The sequence below is a fragment of the Hippopotamus amphibius genome, chromosome 1 (genome assembly GCF_030028045.1).
Source record: "Hippopotamus amphibius kiboko isolate mHipAmp2 chromosome 1, mHipAmp2.hap2, whole genome shotgun sequence".
Taxonomy (NCBI): Eukaryota; Metazoa; Chordata; class Mammalia; order Artiodactyla; family Hippopotamidae; genus Hippopotamus; species Hippopotamus amphibius.
In genome coordinates, this window is record NC_080186.1 from 163,561,498 (window position 1) to 163,581,627 (window position 20,130).

The following is a 20,130-nucleotide window of genomic DNA, read 5'->3' on the forward strand; positions in this document are numbered from 1 at the left end:
GGGGTGGGCATGGCGATGGGGGAGGTGGGGAGATGGAGTGAGCCTGGCTCTGCTGAATACACATAATCAATAGGTGAAATCAACGTGTTGGTAAAAGTTACAGGCCCTGCTGGGTGAGCTGTTTTCAGTGGTGCCAAGAAATGCATCTATTTCATTGCTCTAATCTTGGGGCCAGGATAGTTCCAGCATCAGCCTCAAATCAGCTGAACAGCCTGTGAGTGGAGAGCTCAAATCATCCCCTACTGTCACCGTCTTCCATCCATGGAGTGTTTAGGGGTTAAGATATCAATATAAACCCGGTAGCTTCTTTGCTTCTAAGAAGAAAAGGAACTAAGTGCATAAGTGCACTGAGCCATGAACACTCATTGATTCACTCAATATTTATTGTGTACCTACTGTGTACCAGATGCTTTTTGAAGCACTATGGGTTCAGCAGCAAATAAGACAGACACACAGCAGGAGCCTGCCTTTGTGCCTTGAGTGTCTGGTGGGAGATGCACATTACATAGCTGTGATGAGTGCCATGAGGTTGTTGGGGTCAGGGGAGCCTTTCCTGAAGACTTGGAGTGAAGCTGTGACCTGAAGGGTGAGTAGGGGCTGGACAGGAGAAGGCAGAGAGTGAGGAGAGCATCCAGGCTGTAGCAAGCCCCCCACCCCAGGCCCTGAGGTGGAGAGGGCCGGGTGCAGGTGATCAGAAGGGGAGGGGGAGGGACGTGTGGCATAAAGGGGGCTGGCAGCCCCCAGGCTTAGCAGGTGCATAGGTAGTCACGGTGGGGTGCCTGACCTTCACCCTGAGAGCACAGGAAGGTCACTGAGGAGAGAGAAGTGATCATGTTCGTACTGAGATAGGACCGCCATGGCACCTGTATGGAGAATGAATTACACATGGCGAACTGAGAGGCAGAGACCCTTGTAAGTGGTGACAGAGACCTCTGTGGAGTGGTGGTGAGAGGCGGTGGGAAAGTGGACTCTAGAAGTATACCAATGGAGAAGAGCGGGTGGAACTGGAAATATTGCAAAGGTTTACTCCACAGATTGGTGATTCATTAAGTGGTGGCTGAGAAGGAAGTCAAAATGATGCTAGCATTTGGGCTAGTGGTGGTGCTTTCCCAAGGCGGGGACATGGGAAGGGGAGCAGGTTTCACTGGGGAATGTGGCTTAAGCATTCAGTTTTGGACACAATGAGTTAAAAATGCCAGTGAGACAGCTGCCAAATGGAGATGCCATATAGCAGGCAGGTAGATGAGTTTGCAGCTAAAAATAAATCTGGGCTGATGACAATATAAGTTTAATAGGTACCTCTTTTATCAGATGGAGCCCAATGGGTGCTTCTCATTCTAGCCAGTAAAGCCTCATGAAGATGGGGGTGGGGGGCTACACCTAGAACTTCCCATTACTAGATCCATCTTTTTCTGCGACCTTCAGCAATTCATCTAACCTTTCTGTGCACCCCGGTCCCCAGCATAAAATGGTGATAGTTATGTCTGCTTCAGACTACCAATAGCACATGTTTGAGGATCCATTAAACTGAAAATAAAACATGTGGGGCTCTTTGGAAATAAGAACTATGTTAAAACAAGGAGTTATTATAGTTGTGTGTAAGCCAATGACAAGCAGAAATACAGCCCCAAGGCTCAGTATTGATTTTGGTCCCGGGTGCTTCCCGCAGCCGAATAAATCTGACATTCCTCCCCTCAAGTGCCGGCTGAGCTGATGGCAGGTCTCCAGCTCCTAGCTCCTTGCCCCTGCTCCAAGGTTACATCCTTTCTCATCTCGGGCCAGATCCAGCACCCCCACACCTGTCCCGGCTGCTCTGGCTGCCCTGGCTGCCCTTCCCAACTCAGTGGGTGGTTACAGGGAAGATTCCAGTTGTGAAATTGGAGCTTGGCCAAGAGCAGATGCCCTCTGATTAAACTGGGGATAGGCCCTGCCAGAAAAGCAGAGCTTGGATCTGCAGAGCAAGGAGCTTAAGGGCAACCAAAGGAAACATCTCCAGACAGTTAGTTTTCAAACGTTAAGGTGAATTAAGCGTTATGGAATTTGCTTCAATCATTCATTCAACTATTGGATACATATTTGTTGAATGCCCACTGGATGTCAGGCATCCAGTTAAGTCTGGGGATACAGGAGTGAAAAAGACATTATTTTTGTCTTCTTGGAATTAATATTTGAATTGGAAGAGAGAGAATCAAAGGAATAAAATACTCTTAAGGGAACAACCAAATTCAAGGGTTGAGTGTAGTGATGTGGCTGGGGTGGAGAGGGCCAGTTTTAGATGGGTGGTCAGAGAAGGCTTCAATGAGGTGGTGACATTTGAGATGAGATCTGATGCTCAAGAAGGAGCTAACCTTTGAAGAGGAAGGAGAAGATTGTCCAGGCAGAGGGCATGGCCAGGGCAGGGGACATGGGGTGAGAATATGCTTGGCGTGTGTATAAAGCCATGAGCAGGAGTGTGGCTAGAATCCAGGGAATCATGGCGCAGGGGAAGAGGCCAGATGGTGCAGGGCTTTATTGATCATGGGAAGGAGTTTGGAGTTTTGTTTCAGTGTCATCGCGAGCCATTGAGCAGTTTTATACGAAGGAGTAATTTCTGTTTTAAAAAGATTTCTCTGACCCCTGAGTGGATAACGGTTTGGAAGGGAAAGAAAAGTCAATGAAACTAACCAAGAAGCCACTCTTCCAGGTGGGAAGTGAGAGCCAAGTGGACCTGGTGGTGCCTGTGGAGGTGGAAGGATGAGGATGGACTGGAGGGGAGTCTGGAAGCGGAGGGGGTTGGCTTGCTGATAGACGGATGGGCAGTGAGGGGCCTGGGAAATGGAAGGATTGAAGATGACTTGTAGGTTTCTGGCTTTAGCGGCCACCTGGGTGGGTATACATTTACTGTTATAGGGAGGACTCAGAGCACAGGTTCATGGAGGGAAATCTAGACTTTGATTTGGCCTGGTAAAGTCTCACATACCCATGGGGCACCCAGAGGAGATGTTGAGTATGAAGTCAGACATGTGGCTGGAAGTTATCAGATACTCCTGGGCTAGAATTGCAGCAGGAGCATCTCAGCACAGGACAGGATGGGAACATCCAGAGAAAGGGTTTAGACAGAAAGGGCAGAGAGCTTTGGCCTGAGCCCCGAGAACCTCTGGGATATACATGGGAGCATCCGGCAGGGAGTAGGAAAGCCAGGAGGGATGGTGCCATGGGCGCCTAAAGGAACTTCTCAGAAGTTAAGGGGGGGCAGGACTGAGGGCTGCCCACTTGGAGGAGGTTGCTGATGGTGACAGGTCATGTCTGTTAGTCAGTGAGGATGAAAGGCAGATTACAGCGGGTGGAAAAGTGAATTGGAGCTGAGAAGGCAGAAATGACACCTGGGGATGACCCTCTGGAGAAGTTTTGCCATCAATCTGGGTAGAGAAATGGGTCAGTAGCTGCTTGCTTAGGTTTCTATGCGAAAATAAGAAATGTACTCTCCATCATTTCTAAGCCGCTCTCCCGCTCTGATACCCCCAGGACATGATGTTGAAATACCTAAAATATTCCCATGATAAACTGCGGATGACATGCAGTCCCCAGTATAATTGTTGTGACTCCACTCTTTTTCTCCCTTTTAAGAAAGCTTCTAGGAATGTAAATCAGTTAGAGTAATGTTGGGATAAGCATCTGCTACTTTTTAGAAAAAAAAATCATAATTCAACTTCTACACATTAAACTACATGTGACCAAATTATTTGCAGCACAATTGACAGCTGACTGTATCACACACGTTGGGGCATGTGGGCTGAGAAGCGTGGTTCCAGACCATGATTGGGTACCATTCATTCATTCATTCATCAAGTATTTTCTGAGCGCTTGCTCTATGTCAGGAGCTTGGCTCTAGGCACAGGGGACAGTGGTGAACAAGCCAGACTTGTCCTCTCACTCACATAGCTCCAGGCAGCCAGGGACACAGATATGGAGTGAGTGATTTCAAGTGCAGAGGGCTTACAGCTGAGAAACACTGTGTTCTCAAGGAGAGAGCCACCAGCATCCTGGCCTCATCCACAGGCTCAGCAAATCTGCCTGAAGAAGTCAGGGTGAATAAGCCAAGGGGTGAAATCAACAAGGTCGGTGCTCAGGGTTGGTATGGTCAGTGGCTCAGGCAGAAGACAACACCCAGTGCTGGAGGAAACCCATCTGCACTGAGGCCCATACGAAGGACAGCCTGTCCAGGAAGTCAAGGAAGGAGGAGGGGTTAGCATGAGAGGCAGCCCGAGAGGTGGGCAAGGCCAGATGTGCAGGGCCTGGAGCCCTCGTCTTGAATTTGGTCTTTATCAGGAAACAACATGAAGAGATTTAAGTGTGTACTGAGGGGGAATGGGTGACTATGTCAGACCTGTTCTAAAAGAGCACTTAGCTGTCTGCGGAGTGGGTTTTGGCTGTGCAGGAGAGAGGCAGCAGGTAAGCGTCCCCTGCACCCAGGCAGGGGCTGTACCCCGCCCTTTTGATCAGACTTGCCTGAGGATCTGGAAAGCTGATGCGGGTTGGGTCTCCCGCCTCTGTGTCCTGTTCCTGAAGCCTGGCCTGGTTCTCCTTCCCTCCTCTCCAGGAAAACCCAACAGGCTGGTGCTGGGATCAGTTCCCAAGGGAGTGGGTACAGAAGTAGATACGGGCTTCTCTGCATAAGAACACCAAGGATTGCCCACAGGGTCAATGAGGTGACACAAGGCTGTGGAAATGATAGAAATGGAGGCCAGAAGGACTGTCTTAAGGAGCTGACAGCAGCTGGCATGGTATAGGGCATGGACGTGCAGAGACACGGGTGGGTGCCTGGGGTGGGTGCATGACCTGGGATGGGCAGTGCAGAAACTCATTCACCTCGGGGAAGCTATCCTAAGGAATGCTGATTCAGCAAGTCTAGGGCATGAGCCAGGAATTCCCATTTTTAAGAAGCCCTCGCCTCTCCCCATCGAGGTGATTCTGACCTAAGTGGCCCCACGACCTTGCTTTTGAGAATGCCTCAAACCTCGGCCCGCTTCTTGTCCTTGATCCCCAGTCCGCTCAGCTGTCTCTCACCAGCCTGGGCCTGAAAGCTCATTTCGGCCCTGCACGGGGCGGTGGATGACCAGATAGCAGGCAGCTGGACCAGGGGGCGGCGGGGCGGTCAGGCGCGCCGCACGGCAGCGCGCGGCCGCCAGGGGTCGCCAGAGGCCTCGGCTCGAGCGCTCGGGCCCCTCCGCTCGCGGACGCCGCGCCCGAGCCAGCCTGCGAGCGAGCGAGCGAGCAGAGCCAGAGCGCTGCGGGCTCGCAGAGCGGCCGGTCGCGCGGCGGCGGGTGGCAGGAGCGCAGGGGCGCGAGCCCGTCCACCAGCCTTCTCGGCGACCGCGCCACAGGAGCGTGCGCAACTCGGACGCGGGGACCCGGGTCGGGCCCCAAGGTACGTGCCCCTCAGAGCACCGCGCCCCAACTTGGCGTAGTTGGGACCTCCCCGCGGCCGCCAGGGGCTGGCGGGGCCAGGGCCTGGGGCTGTCCCCGCGCCCCTCTTTCCCCGAGGCGGCGGGGCGCGTGCGGGGAGACCCTCCAGCCGCGGGAACCCCCCCCCCCAACCCCTTCAGCCGGAGCCTGGACTGCCCCTCTCCCCCCTCTCCCTGGCCCGGGGCTCTGGGCGCCGTCTCTGGGGGTGCGGCTTGCGGATTGGGGGCCCTCCGTCTTTGCGGAGGGGTACTGATGCCCCCATCCGAGAGTGACGGTCCGCGGGGCACCCGGAGACGACACGACAGGGGTCCTCTGTAGTTTGATCGCGGCCCCTGATCTGTGACGCAGCCTCTTCATGTGTAACTGAGCCCCCCGTTCGTGAGAGGTCCCCCAGTCTGTAGACCCGCCCCCGGTGTGCGAGGGTTGACCCCGTCCCCGCTGGGAGACCCCCGGCCCCGACAGCGGGGCCCGGCAGCGGAGGCGCCCAGCGCGGGGCTCGCCGCCGCCCTGGCCTTGCGCTCACCGGCCCCGCGTGCCCCTGCCCCGCAGATGCCGGCGATCGCGGTGCTCGCGGCGGCCGCCGCGGCGTGGTGCTTCCTCCAGGTCGAGAGCCGGCACCTGGACGCGCTCGCCGGAGGCGCGGGCCCGCACAACGGCAATTTCCTGGACAATGACCAGTGGCTAAGCACAGTCTCCCAGTACGACCGGGACAGGTACTGGAACCGCTTTCGAGACGTGAGTACCGCCGCCGCCGGGCCCTGCGTGGGGCGGGGGAGCCTCTCGGAGGGGCGGCCTCTGAAGCGGGTGGGAAGGGCGCTGGGGCGGACTTCGCGGGCAGCTTCTCCGTTCGGGGTTCCTGGGCTTCATCTTGCCTGAGCGGAACTTTAAAAGAGAACTTCGAAGGCTTGATGCTCTTTGCCTGTTACCTGTGGCCCAGGTGTGTGTAGTGGTAGGACTGGGGGCGGTGACTGTACTAAACATGGAATAAATAGCTAACAGCTGCGGAGAGGCTCCTTAAGCTTCTGAGCTCTCCTAACGCTGATGGTTGACTTTGCCAAGCCAGCCTCTGCCTAGGACCTCCCTAGGCAGCAGTAATTTAGACCATCTCTAGGGTGTTCCAGAAGAATGCCTGCTGCAAAGGTGAGGTTTGGGGTGAGCCCAGCTCATTGAATAGGGAGCCAGGTGCCCCAGGAGGTTCAGAGTCATGGCCACAGGCCTGATAAAATGTTGGATGGAAGCCTGGTTGTTTTGACCCTTGGCGTCTTTAGGGGAAGGAAGAGGGAGCAGGCAGCTCGTGGAGTTGGTCCACCACCCTGAAGGGGAGTCTGGGTGGCAGAGGATTGCTCCTCTGAGGGAGCCATAGGAAGGGAGAAAGTTATTCCTGGGCACCCAGAGGCAATCTGCTGCCTGTTTCTGCCCCAGGCTTGCTGCTGCTCCCCAAGTACGCCCCAGAGGATGCCGGACGAGAGGCACCTGGTGCAGTCTTTCCAGCAGATGGCATCCCCTCTGTGCTGTGGGAGCTGCTGCCAGCTCTTTCAAAGGCAGCCCCAGGTGGCGGGGGCCGTGTGCTTCTAGGGGACTAGGAAAAACTTTGATGATACTCAACAATAGGAATTCCTGCTCTTGGGCGAGATGCATACCATGGAGCCCCTGTTCTTGGCACAGGGCTGCTTGAGGTGGGAGATGTGTGGGAGTTACCCCTCACGCTGGATTCCTCTTAGCCCCATGCCCAGCACGCCCAGTCATTGCAGAGAGAGGGCCTGAGGAATCCAGTGAGTCCAGATGTCTTCTAGTACTTTCTAAAGAGCAGCTCTCCAGGTCCCATTCCAGAGGAGCCTAGGCCTTGAGTGGGGGCTTACTTATCGCTCTTCTCTCTCTTCCTCTTCCCTCTCCCTCTAGTTGATGGTGGTCTTCTTTTCCTTGAAGGTGGCTTTAAAACACTTTCAGTGAACTTCAAGTTTTTTGAGGCCTTACTGCTCCCTGCCCCCACACTGCACCATGAGATCCCTGCCACATGTCCCCGTCCCTGATCTATTCTGTTAACCATCTTTGATCCCTTTTCCATTCCACTCCAAGGAGTCCTGCACTGACTACCTTTACCCGTGGCTGAGAAAGATAGTCAAGCTGCCCAAAAGATGCTCCAAGGAAGCTTCCATTTCTGGATTCACATAGGATAGAAATTATCTTGCTTTTTTCTTTCTTTTCCCATTACATTTTAGGTAGAGTTGAGGAACAGAGCAGATGCTTAACTCGGCTAGAGCTGGAGAATTGGGCCAGGTGTGGAGGACAAGGGCCCCTTTGCTCACGCCTTGGTTTGCATGGCAGCTGGGTCGGATGGAAAGGGGCTGTGTTTGCTGGTCTTTGGGTGTGGAAAGGTTTACTCTGCTTTTGTGTCTGTTCAAGGTGTTCTAGTCTTGGTGTATCATAAATGTGGAATTATTCTCATTTGCCATTCAGATTTAAATTTTGAAAGCTTGGGCTTTTCTTCACTTCTCATCTTCCTTGCAAATGGTGACATTTCAAATTCTTGGATCAGTGTTTTTATTGACACACCTGGCTGATCATGAAGCTCTCACCTGAGGTGCTTGTTAAATGGCAGCACCCAGACTCACCCCTCTTCCTCAGAGATTTTTGTTTTTTTAGCTCTTTATTGGAATGTAATTGCTTTACACTCCTATACCAGTTTTTGAGGTACACCAATGTCAATCAGCTGTATTTATACACATAGCCCCATATTCCCTCCCTCCTGCAACTCCCCCCCACCCTCCCCGTCCCGGCCCTCTAAGGCATCACCCGTCATTGAGTTGATCTCCGTTTGTTATACAGCAACTTCCCACTGGCTATCTATTTTACAGTTGGTTGTATATATATGTCTATGCTACTCTCTCACTTCATCCCAGCTTCCCCTTCACCCCCCGCCCCCCTCGTGTCCTCCAGTCCATTCTCTGCATCTGCACGGGAACCCATATTTTAAATGAACATTCTAGGTAATTCTTAGAATGATTAGGAAGTACTGCCTTGTAAAAATGTCCAAAGCTTAAAAAGAGAAAAGCTTTTATGTTCAAATGCACTGCTTTGTTTCTGGAGCAATTTTAGGTGTTAAACTAATATTTTTAGCAGCATATATTCTTTTAAAATGATAATTTAACCCAGCATACTATTAGAAACATCTAAAATGTTTCAAAATCAAAAATATCTTAAATCATCAACCATTGTATATACTTCATGGAGTCTTCTGATGCTAGTCATGGGTCAAACATACTTTAATGCTATTAACTTCTTTAAAGCGCTGTGAAATGCAAACTAGGTGCTCTTTTACGCAAAGTCCAAGTGTCCTCAGTTGGGTCTTTTACTTGGAATAACTACAAAGCTTCGGTCCCATGGGACCAGGAACTAAAAAGTTACTTCCTATGGAAGCTAGCAGTTCGGTGGACAGTGGTCAGAGCCCCAGCTAATGGTGCCATTGCTCAGCCAGCCTGATGGTTTTTCACCGAACCAGGCCTTGCTTGAGGTTGACAAAGCTCAGCTTCTCTGCTGTTGTTTCAGTTTTGTGGAAACCACTGATAGCTTTGAAAGACCAGGCCCTGGGATTATTGTTACGATGCTGGTCAGTTTTTGAAAGTCACTGTGAAAGAAAACGTCTTGCCTTTCCCCCGACTTGTCATTTTTTTGCACTTGGGGGAGAGACGGATTTTTGAACTCGTGAAACTGAAAACTAAGGGCTCCTTTTACAGAGTTGATAATACCCATTGGTGGTGGTTATTGACTAAGTGTGAAGTGGAAATGATGGCAGGCTGTGTGCTCCATGTTCCCCTGCCTGTTGAGTGTGCTGTGACATTGCCAGAGATGACTTGACAGCCTCTACTTAATGCTTTGAAGAGGTCCTGTTGCTCTAGATACACAAGTAGTCGTGGTTGCCTTCTTTCCAGATGTAAAACTTTCACAGCTACTCTGTGGCTTGTTGCCTGGAGAGGAGAAATAGAACAACATACAAATGTTTCCTCCTAAATGTACTGGTGGCCTGTTAGTTTGGTCATTATTCTTTTATAAAGACTAGCAATTGGTATGCTTGGCCAGATGGAGACCCAGACTTTTGCACAAATATGGTATTAAGAAGGAGAAGATGAAGAAAGCAGATGTTTGTATTAAGTTGTACAGTAATTTGCCACCTCCAACTGCTCCAAGTGGCGCATTTTTAACTCCTCCATGGTTTGTGGTTGAGGGATCAAGATGCCACAACCATTTTCCTGATTTTTTCTGAATCTAATTGGGCTTTCCATAACTGTTACTATAAGGAAATCTCCTCTATTAATTCCTACAAATTTGTTTGTATGTCCATTCATTCCAGCAAATATTTGACTGTCTGCCATGTGCTAGGCAGTGGCTGGAAGAGGGAGCCAGATGAATAAATGTGATCTCTTCTCTCAGGTAACTGCTTGTCTACTGGATGAAATCCTTTAACTTACGCTGTCAATATTTCTTTATTATTCAGTTTTCTTTTTTAAAAAGTAAGTTTTTTTCCTTATAAAGGTAATATATGCTGGTTGAAATTAAAAAAAAAGAAAATGTTGAAGAAATAGGTGATCCCTAGCATGTATACAGCACTTAATGTACCAGATATTTTTTAAGGTACTTTACATATGTTATCTCATTTAATATTCATAATGATCCTAAGAGAGAAGTACTGTTATTCTTATTTACTGGGAGGTGAAGTCTCTTGGCCACAGAGCTGGGCTGTGGAGCAGCTGGACTGGACCCAGGCGGTCTTACTCTAGACTCTTGCTAGACGCTTGCACTGCAGCCCATCAAGAGCGGAGTGGATCTTGGCTGTGAGCTTCCACTGGTATCACATGCAAGTCTTTGTTGCTTTATGTCTGAGGGAAATCAGTGAAGAGGGTAAGGTTGAGACAATGTGGAGTGGGAAGCCAGGTGGACACAGCTTATTGTAGTGGTCACATCAGGCCTTATCTTCTACTAATGAGCTTCTGATTTGATTAAAATAATATTGTTGCTTACACCAAACATGACATTTTCTTTCTTTTGCACTCATGAAACTAGCCCTGACATTTAACTCCGGGATAATTACCTTTAGCAGGCCCGAAGACTCAGAAGTGTTGCCTTGGCTGGCATTTATCTTACTCTGGAGTGACCTGAGTTTGTAATTCTAATGAGACCACAAGGACCAGCCCGCGTGCTTTTTTCTTCCTGTGTACACGCCGTGGGATTTGGTGGTCTCTGTAGCAGAGCTGGGGTGGCAGTGAGCATCTGATCTGCTCATTTGATCTTAACGTCTCAGCTATAATGAGTTTCAAGGGCAAGTGAGGTTTATTGATAGAATAGTGGCTGGCTCAGGCTGTGGGGTTGGTGACAAGAGAGGTGGTGTAGCTTAGTGGATCAGTCATCAATCTGTCACCACAGAAACTCAGCTTGTAATAGAGAGTAGCAGAAAATCATTTTGATTAAACAAGTTCAAGGAGAATTAAATGAGTTTGTGATCCTGACTTTCTTTAATGAACCCACTATCTTAAATCCCCTGTATTAGATGACCACTGATAGAAACAATTATTTCACAGGAATCATTATAAAGGGACAGTTTAAAAGTTGAGAGGCTCGAGACCATTCTTATATTTTCTGTCCTAACCTTCAGTTTGCCCTTGTAGAGAGAACCTAGTTTTTGCCTGGCAAGGATGGCAGAGCTTTTGCCCAGTTGAGCCTCCCAGTCTGGGTTCCCCTGTGTCTCCTGGTCCTCCCAGTCCTGCCCCAACAGTGCTTCAGTGGAAGTGGATTGCTAGGAGGATAAGTACTGTCCTGTATGCTGATGAGATTATTTTCGAAAGCAGGAACTCGTCCCACACGGATCATGGGACCTGTACCCCTCCCCTGGAAGAGTGGGACATAAACATTAGCTCAACCATTTTATCTTGCTTGGGGAGACACTAGTGTTAGAAATTAAATATTCTATAATCATTACTTACTCATTTACTCCCTGTGGTATGTTTCAAAGCAAACACACTCAATATCTAAACTTGAACACCTTCAGGATGACTCATTTTCCCTTTCCTCTGGGGAGGTGACTGTTTATATTCCTTAGGAAATTCCTCAGACCCAAGCTCATACTTGGTCTCAAATCCACAGGTGAGATAATTGCAAACAAGAAATTTCCTGTAAGAGATTAAATAATTTGCCCAAGGTCACAAGTATTTTTTTGTCATATTTCCTCCAATATAAGATGCCATCAATGGTAAGATGTACCATTTTTGTGGACTGCTAAGAAAGAAGGCAGTGTCCAGAAGGAAGAGTTTAATAGACACGTGGATAAAGCCAGGACCCCAGAGGACTACCTGCTCAGTGTAGAGGTAAAAAGAAATAAACTCACAATGCAGAAGAGGGACCATATCAGGGTGACTCATGTCTCCACTTTGGCTCTGGCGGATGAAGGGGAAAAATAGGATCTGAGCAATTGACAGGCTGACTTTTGCAGGTTTCTGGTTTCAATGCAGTCATTGTGCCCCCCTGCCCCCCCCCCCCCAAAAAAAAAGAAAAACAAACCTTAGACAGTTAATTTGGTCTCAGGCTGTTTGTCTCTCTGGGTCTCTGACTTCTCATTTGGTAAGTGGGGGATGATCGCCCTGTATTGATGAGGACTCCATGTTGCAAGTGACTGAAATCTAGTCCAAGCCGGCTTAAATGGGAAAGAAAACTCACTTGTGTAACTGAAAATTCCACTGATAAGCTGTGGGTCTAGATGGGGCCGGATCCATGCACTGGAGTTGCATTGCAGGACTTGGCTGTCTATATTTGTTACTTTCTTGCCACTTCCCCACCCCCACCCCCATCGTTGGGCTTTATTTCATCCATGTTGGTTGTTCTCAGGCTGATTAGTTCCATGTGGTGACTCATGGCAACTACACAGTTATAACATAATTTAGCTTTTATGTCTCAGTATTGCCACATAAGTCCCAGAATTGAGACCTGTCCCATTTACCTGTGTTATGCACCCATACCCCAGTCCATTACTGTGGCCAAGTTGGTAGAATATATGCTCATTGGCTGGGCCTGGGACCTGGGCATAGAATGGTGGTGGGGACTCCATTGGATTACATGGGTAAAGGGGCGCAGGGGTTGAAGGGTAGTTCCTTAAGGGGAAATGGATGCCTTGTGGGCAAACGTCATAGGAGTCCACTGTGTTGATCAGCCTCACCAGGTTGTCATGGAGAGTAAATTGGCTAATGAGTGAAGCTGTTGTTAGCAAAGTGTCTGGCTTAATACTTAGTAAGTGGAGGCTATTTTTATTAATGTTAACAACTCTTATTACGCTTTTATGCATTATTCCTCAATTTATGGTTGTATGTATTTATAGTTTAGCTTCTTTAACAGTTGTATTCTTCCTGATGTAAGAGCCTGAGTCTTATCATGCCTTGCACACAGTAGGTGGTCTGTTAGCATTTTATTGATTTGAATTATTTCTCAAGCACACCTCTTGATGAATCCCTGGGAAAGGAAAGCCTGTAGAATTACTGGCACATGTGTGTTTATAGTGTTTGGTAGGTGGAAATTCTAGGATACGCACACATTGAGAAACATTTTTTTCCCGGTCTATCCCCTATCTCTAAGCAGAACCTTACAACTTTATAGCCCCTTTTTAGGATGCACTGATGTACAGAGCTCTTTGTTCCCAGACCTTTACCACTGAGCCCAGCACAGAAATCTGCTCAGTGAATGTTTGAATGAATTTGAGTGAATGAATGAATGAAGGGGTGAACTCTTCCGTACCAGGATTTCGCACACCTCCAGGATGAGGAAGAGATGCTCTTTGTAGAGGGGTGGCCCCAGTAAGTCATGCTGGCTTTGGACATGTCTCTCGTTCTGTTAGTAATTGACAGTGATTATGGAGGCAGGGAGAGCTTGACAGAGGAGCTCAACCCCCTCACAATTCAGGTACAGTCCCTGAAGCTGTGAAAAGCCCTTCATGGTGAAGAGGCCCCTCTTAACCTGCGCTCACCTTCCAGTCTTGCCATGGATAAGCTTGGGTCTTGGCTGCAGCATCACTTTCCTCATCTATAAGACTGGAGTGCTCATACCCACTTTATGGAGTTTTGGGAGCATGGAGTGAGCTTCTGGCACAAAGTAGATGCTCGTGATCTTTCAGTGACTCGTGTACCTGTGATTCTGATGTAATTTCTGAGGGTCACTTGTCTTAACTTGTGCCCTCTTAACTTGAGCATGAGTGAGTTGCTGGCACACAGCTATAGATGTTGCTTTCTGTCTCATGTGTTAGAGAAATGTTGGGGAAATTTGTTCCATTTTCCTTGAGCCAGTCTTTACTTCCTTCCTTGCTGGCTGGAAAGCTGTCTGCGGTTCTATATGGTTCTTTTTAAATTTTCTGGTTGTAGGTCCTGGCACAGTCATCTCTGTTGTGTAAATAGCCCTTGCCCTGACTCCCCCTTTAAAAGATACTTCCTACTCCTCTGGTGTCTGGGGCCCATGAGTTTCTCCTTCCCTCTGTGGTCAAGTGTCCTGGAATTTAGAGCCCCCGCAATTTCCAATGCTCTTTAGAAATCAGGGTACCATAGAATTTCTTGGCCAGAGTGATTTGTAAAGTTCCTATTTCATAAATGAGACTGGTATATATGGACTGCTCCCCACCTCCCTCCCCTGTTACCATTTCTGAGACTTAACTGGGTGCCAGGCTTGGAAGCTGAAGATGGAAACCAAGATTTCCACACACAAGGGTCAGAGTTTAGACACGCATGCAGTTGGAGTTCTAAACAGTATGTGGCATCATATTCCCTGGGTCTGGGTCCTTCCAGCGTCCTTGTGATAGACGTGAGGATATTGATTTATTTAGGGGGAGGAGGTAAGGTGCATTCACAGACTAGTGATTTGAGTTACTGGGGACTCTCCTGGAAGGATAACACTGATGTCCAAATTAAATTGATTGGGTTGCTTTTCTTAGGATTCTATGCAAATACATCCCTCAGGAGATCCTCTCTCTCGATCCTTTAAGATGAAGTTTTCTTTGGCGCAAGGGGAAGGAAGGGAGGGACGGAGGGAGGACATATCATACAATTTATTTGTAATAATTTGCAAACTCTTCCTCTGTGATCTACGACACACACTACTATGATCACCTGCAGAAGACACCGTCAACATTCCCCAGCAAATTATGTGGTTGGTGAGTGGAAATTTATGCAAAGTCCATCAGCACCTGTGATTGGAGCAGGGAAGCGGAACTTACTGTAGGTGTTCCAGGTAATCTTTGCAGAGATAAAGCGTGGAGAAAACAAACAGGCAGAGAGCAAAAGGCTCCACTTTGTATTTTAGCTCTTCCCTTCCTGTCCCACCATGTAAATGGAATCACTGTAACTCAGTTCTAAGAAAGGCCAGGCCAAGTTGCTGATGATCCTTCATGACCAAGGCAAAAGGGAAGATGCCCAGAAAAAGGTGCTAGAGCAGTGGTTCTCAGACTTACATCTTTATAATATTGAAAAAAAAAAAAAATCACTGGCAGGCCGTGTTTAAAATGCAGATCTCAGCCCCCTAGTCTAGAGCAGAGGCTTGAATAGGTCAAGGGTGGCACCCAGGAACCCGCATTTTTAAATAAGTAATCCAAGTGATTCTGATGCAGGTAGTTGTCAGATTGTATTTTCAGAAAAACCCTAGAGAATTATTATTCATCCCCAGTAGCCAACACCATTAGCTCCAATGAACAGTACAAGTTTAGACAAAATGAGCATTTAAAGATGTGGAGTAAATTATTAAGAGTGCCATATTTCCCCTTTATGCCAACAGGGCTACCACTGACATCAGTAGAAAGAAAGGCTTGCTTTCCAGTGTGTGTATGTGCATAGGTCTCAGCAGTGGCTATTGTCATGAGATGTTCGTGGAGCAGAGTGACGTTTGACTCGTCACTCCTTCCAGGGCACCAGGGCTGCTTATGCACATGAGCTCAGTGCAGCTGATGTGGGGCCTTCTCCATGGTAAAGTCCGAGGTGGTCATCTCAGCAAATTTCCTGTCTCCAAAGGAGTCTGATCACAGCCAACTCTACTCTGACTTTGCATCTTCTCTGGCAGGATTGATAATGTTTTGTGCACAGATGAATTGAAGGACATTGGCTCCATTGACTCTGACATTGGCTTTGGTTTATTGAGAAGTGGATACTGAAGATGGTAGATGTAGTCAACCATGTTTACTCTCATAGGAGGTGGGCACAGAGAAGCAGATAGAGTTGTTCTTTGGTATCAGCGTGGGATTGGTTCCTGGACCTCCTGTGGACACCTAACCACAAGAATGCTCAAGGTCCTTGTGTCAAATGGCATCATACAGGTGGCCCTCCATACCCATGGGCTCTGTATCCATGGATATAGAGGGAAGACTGCACTATCAGTTGGAAACACAGAGAAGGTCTGAAGGATATGGGCTGAACAGTGGTACAACCTGCAGCTCCCTTCTTGGTATAGTAAATCTTCATGCTTGGTTGGCCAGATCATTTTGGAAAGATCAGGGAACAATAAAAGCAAAGACTAGTCAAAGTTTAGGAAATTTATGAGGATCAGCAAGACATGGCAGTATTCCTTGTTGCCCACAGAACAAACTTTTGAGCTTTGATTTACTCTACATTGCTGAATTTCCTCTAATTAATGGCACCTACAATTGACAAAACTGTTGCCAAGAGGAAGAAAATGGTTAAGTGTGTTGAACAGACTTGTGTGGTTATTTGGAGTGTTTCAGTATCCCCATTGTTAAGGGATAATTGGGTAGTTTCCAGGTCTTTCTGTGCTCATTGGACATGTTGATTCCCCTGCGGCTTTGGTAGGCTTGGTTGGTTGGTGTCCAATACTTTTGTCAGGCCAAGGCATCGCTTCCCATCTGAGCCAGCTAGCCTTGCTGTGACTCTGGACCTGGTCTGTAACCTATGACTGGCCACCTTGAATGAAATGAAAGGAGTGAATGAGAGAGTGAAAATGCTGTCCATGGTAAAGATAAAATAATGCTGTCTTTCCTGATGTTAGAAAATTGTGTGATTTTTTTTTTTGGTATGATGAAGTTGGTTGTTTAAAAGTTCCTCCTACCTCAGAAAGACCTTTGCATGTGTTTTAAAAAATACTTTTGTTTCTTTCCGTGGTACATTCTGAACCTATGTCCTCACCCTTCTTGTAAGCAGAGCCTGGTGCACAGATTCAGTAGGTTTGTTTGTTCACGTATTCATACATTCATACCACAGATACTCACTGGCCAGGCTGCTATGTACCAGGCACTGTGCTGGGCAAGTAGGATGTAGCAGGGAGCAAAACATCCTCCCTTTCCTCTGGAGTCTGCAGGCCTCTTGTCTAAGACCGAGAAAAGAAACAGAGGTGCTTGGTGGCCAGGGAAATCTGTTGAGGGTTCCTCTGCAAAGGGAAAGGCCTGGTCTACAAAGGGACGAGAGCAGTCCTGGCAAGCTGGACATCCAGAGGCCTTGGGACCTGAGCCATGTCTCTGAGAGAAAGTCACATAAGCCTTCATCTCTGAATCTATCTGGTGGTCAAGTCACTTGAGCTTAATTCAACTCTTGCATGCATGGGTGTCCCCTGCTATTTTGCCTGTGTTTAGAACCCAGACGACACTGACAATAGAAGGGTGTTGGTCTGTACAGTTGAGGTGGAGCATTTAGGTGAGACAGGAGTTGATGCATATGAAGGCTGAAGTGTGATGAATTGAGCCTCATCAGAGCTCCAGGTCAAGGCCTGTAGTGAGTGGGGAGAGAATCGCAGAAGAGTCCTGGTCCTCAATAGCCCTGCATAGGTAGGGAGTATGTTTCATTGGAGTGAAAGATGTGCAGTGAGGGTACCGGTCATGCGTGTGTTGCTGTGTGCACGCAGTGAACACACCATACCAGCAGCAGCCCAGCCAGGGAACCAAATTTTACTGGCATCTGAGGCGTTCGTCTTGTGACCACCATACTCACTGCCTGTCACCCTCCCAGGGGAGAACTCTGCTGAGTTACAACACTATACGTTACTTTTGCCTATTTTTATACTTTTATAAATTAAAAAAAATACATAAGGATGTATTTTTTTGTGTCTGGCTTCTTTTGCTTGTTACTAAATTTGTGATGCATTGTTGTGTGTGGCTGCAGTTTGTTCATTCTCACTGCTGTGTAAATACTCCACAACTTATTTACCTATTCTTTTGTGAAGGGAACTTGGGTAGTTTCTGGGTTTGGGCTATTACAGAATAGCATACCTAGCTGTGGAATCCATCACTCATAAGACAGGTGAGTGTTCAGCGTTCAGAGATGTGTTTAAATAGTTTTTCAAAATGGTTCTGCCAATTACTCTCCCTCCATTAGTGTATGAAAGTTCACTGGGAGCAACATTTTTGTTTTACTGAATGTAGGCTTTTAAAAGAATTTCACAATCTAACTCATAATCCAGTTCAGCCAAAATGTACTGAGCATCTATTACATATTGGGTACTATGTTCTAGCTGAGGGAGAAAAACGATATGCAGGTTTAAGATACAACAGTTGGTTGTAAGTTCTAAGGACAAAAATAAACTAGGGTAACTCGGGAAAAAAGTCTCTTCAATAAATGGTGTTGGGAAAACTGGGTATTTACACTCAAAAAAAAAAAATGAAATTGGACCCCTATCTTACACCACTCACAAAAATTAGGTAGAAATGGATCAAGGACTTAGACATCAGACCTGAAACTGTAAAACTCCTGTAAGAAAACATAGGGGAAAGAGCTCCCTGACATTGGTCTTGGCAGTGATTTTTGGACTATGACACCAAAAGCATAAGCAACAAAAGCAAAAATCAACAAATGGGACTACATCAAACTAAACACTCTTGTAGGAAAAGAAACAATCAACAAAATGAAAAGGCAGCCTACAGAATGGGACATTTTTCCAAAGAAGGATGCAAATGGCCAACACATATATGGAAAGATGCTCAACCTCACTAAGTATCAGGAAAATGTAAATCAAAACCACGATGAGGTATCACCTCACATGAGCCATAACAAGTGTTGGCAAGGATGTGGGGAGAAGAGAACCCTTGTGCAGTGTTGGCGGGATTCTAAATTGGTGCAGCCACTATGAAGAACATGAAGTATGAAGGCTCCTCAAAAAACTAAGAATTGAACTACCTTATGACCCAGTAATCCCACTTCTGAGTATATATCTGAAGGAAATGGAATTACTGTCTTGAAGAGTTATCTGCACCCCTGTGTTCATTGCAGCATTATTTACAATAGCCAAGACACAGAAACGACCTGAGTGCCCATAGATAGATGAATGGATAAAGAAAATGTGGGATATATACGCAATGAAATATTATTCAACCATGAAAAAGGAAATTCTGCAATTTGTGAGAACATGGCTGAACCTCGAGGGCATTTATGCTAAGTGAAATAAGAGAAAGAAAATTACTGTGTGGTATAATTTATGTGGAGTCTAAAAAAGCCAACTGTATAGAAATGGAGAGTAGTAGAGTGGTGTTTGCCAGGGGGTGGGGGAAGTAAGGAGATGCTGGTCACAGGGTACAAATTTCCAGTTATAAGGCAAGTAAGTTCTGGGAATCTAATGTGTAGCATGGTGACAATAGTTAAAAATACTGTATTGTATACTTGAAACTTGTTAGGAGAGTAGATCTTAAAAGTTCTCACGATAACAACATCAAAGTGGTGGTTATATGCAGTGATAGATGTGTTAACTAATCTTATTGTGGTTGGTAATCCTCTCACAGTATGTACGTGTATCAGATCATCATTTTGTGTACTTTAAACTTACATGGTATTCTTTTGTAACTTTGGGGGGATGTTAAGTTAAAAGGAATATGGAGGGGATATATTTATGCTCTAACTGTGAGTTTTGTTCTTTTGACTTTAAGTTGTTCTTTTCCCAGCTGAAAGACAGAGACAATTTGGAAAGAGGACTTACAAAACACAGAAGAGAACAATTTACTTCCTTCCCATATGTAGTCTTTTTATTTTTTTGGGGGGCGGGGCAGGGAATGTGTCTGTTTGCTTCCAGAAACATTTTTAATGCCAGAATTTTTATTCTCATGGTTGATAAAAGGCTGTTAATATGATTTGGTGTTCTCTCACTCTTTCTCTCTCTCTCTCTTTTTTTTTCATTTAATGACACAGCATAAACATTTTAGTATAACATGATGCTGTTCTTTGTGACATTTTAATGTTACATATTAGTCCAGTGAGTGTATATACTGCAGTGTACCAAAGTAAAATATCTGACAGTAAACAATTGGTTGTTTCCACTTTTTCTTAATCTGAATAATTATGTGATGAACATTTTGGGCATATGAGCCTTCAACAGTTAGAATTATTTCCTTACGATACATTCCCAGAAGTAGAAGTACATGGTGTACTGACATGTGCATTTTAAAGGCCATTGATGTATGTTACCATGTTGTATTGATTCTACCCCCAGAATTATGGAAGGTGTTTTTCATTGCACCCTTGCCAGCATTGGCTATTAGTGATTTTTTGGTAAAGGAGAATGTGATAGAAGCTTGGCATGCCAAGATATGTGCAAGTACTGAGTCAACACAGGTAAGATGATGCCTACAAGAGTCCCAAGAGGGAGGAATGTTTCTCTGATCCCTCCTGAGTTTGTCAGGGAACCAGGCGTGAGAGGTCAGCAGCTCACCCAGAGCTGGGCAGGAGCCCGTTCTCACATTGT

The 20,130-nt window shown here is 46.9% G+C and overlaps 1 protein-coding gene across 1 annotated transcript in view; it reads left to right on the forward strand.

Annotated features, from left to right (window-relative positions):
* Positions 1–5,276: 5,276 nt before the first annotated feature.
* The window catches only part of SPOCK1 (SPARC (osteonectin), cwcv and kazal like domains proteoglycan 1), a 517,559-nt gene continuing 502,705 nt past the window's right edge, over positions 5,277–20,130 (forward strand). The window contains exons 1-2 of the mRNA XM_057748448.1: positions 5,277–5,407; positions 5,995–6,180. Of these exons, the coding sequence (XP_057604431.1) occupies positions 5,995–6,180 (186 nt within the window). The 5' untranslated portion in view covers positions 5,277–5,407. The remainder of the gene's footprint in view (positions 5,408–5,994; positions 6,181–20,130) is intronic.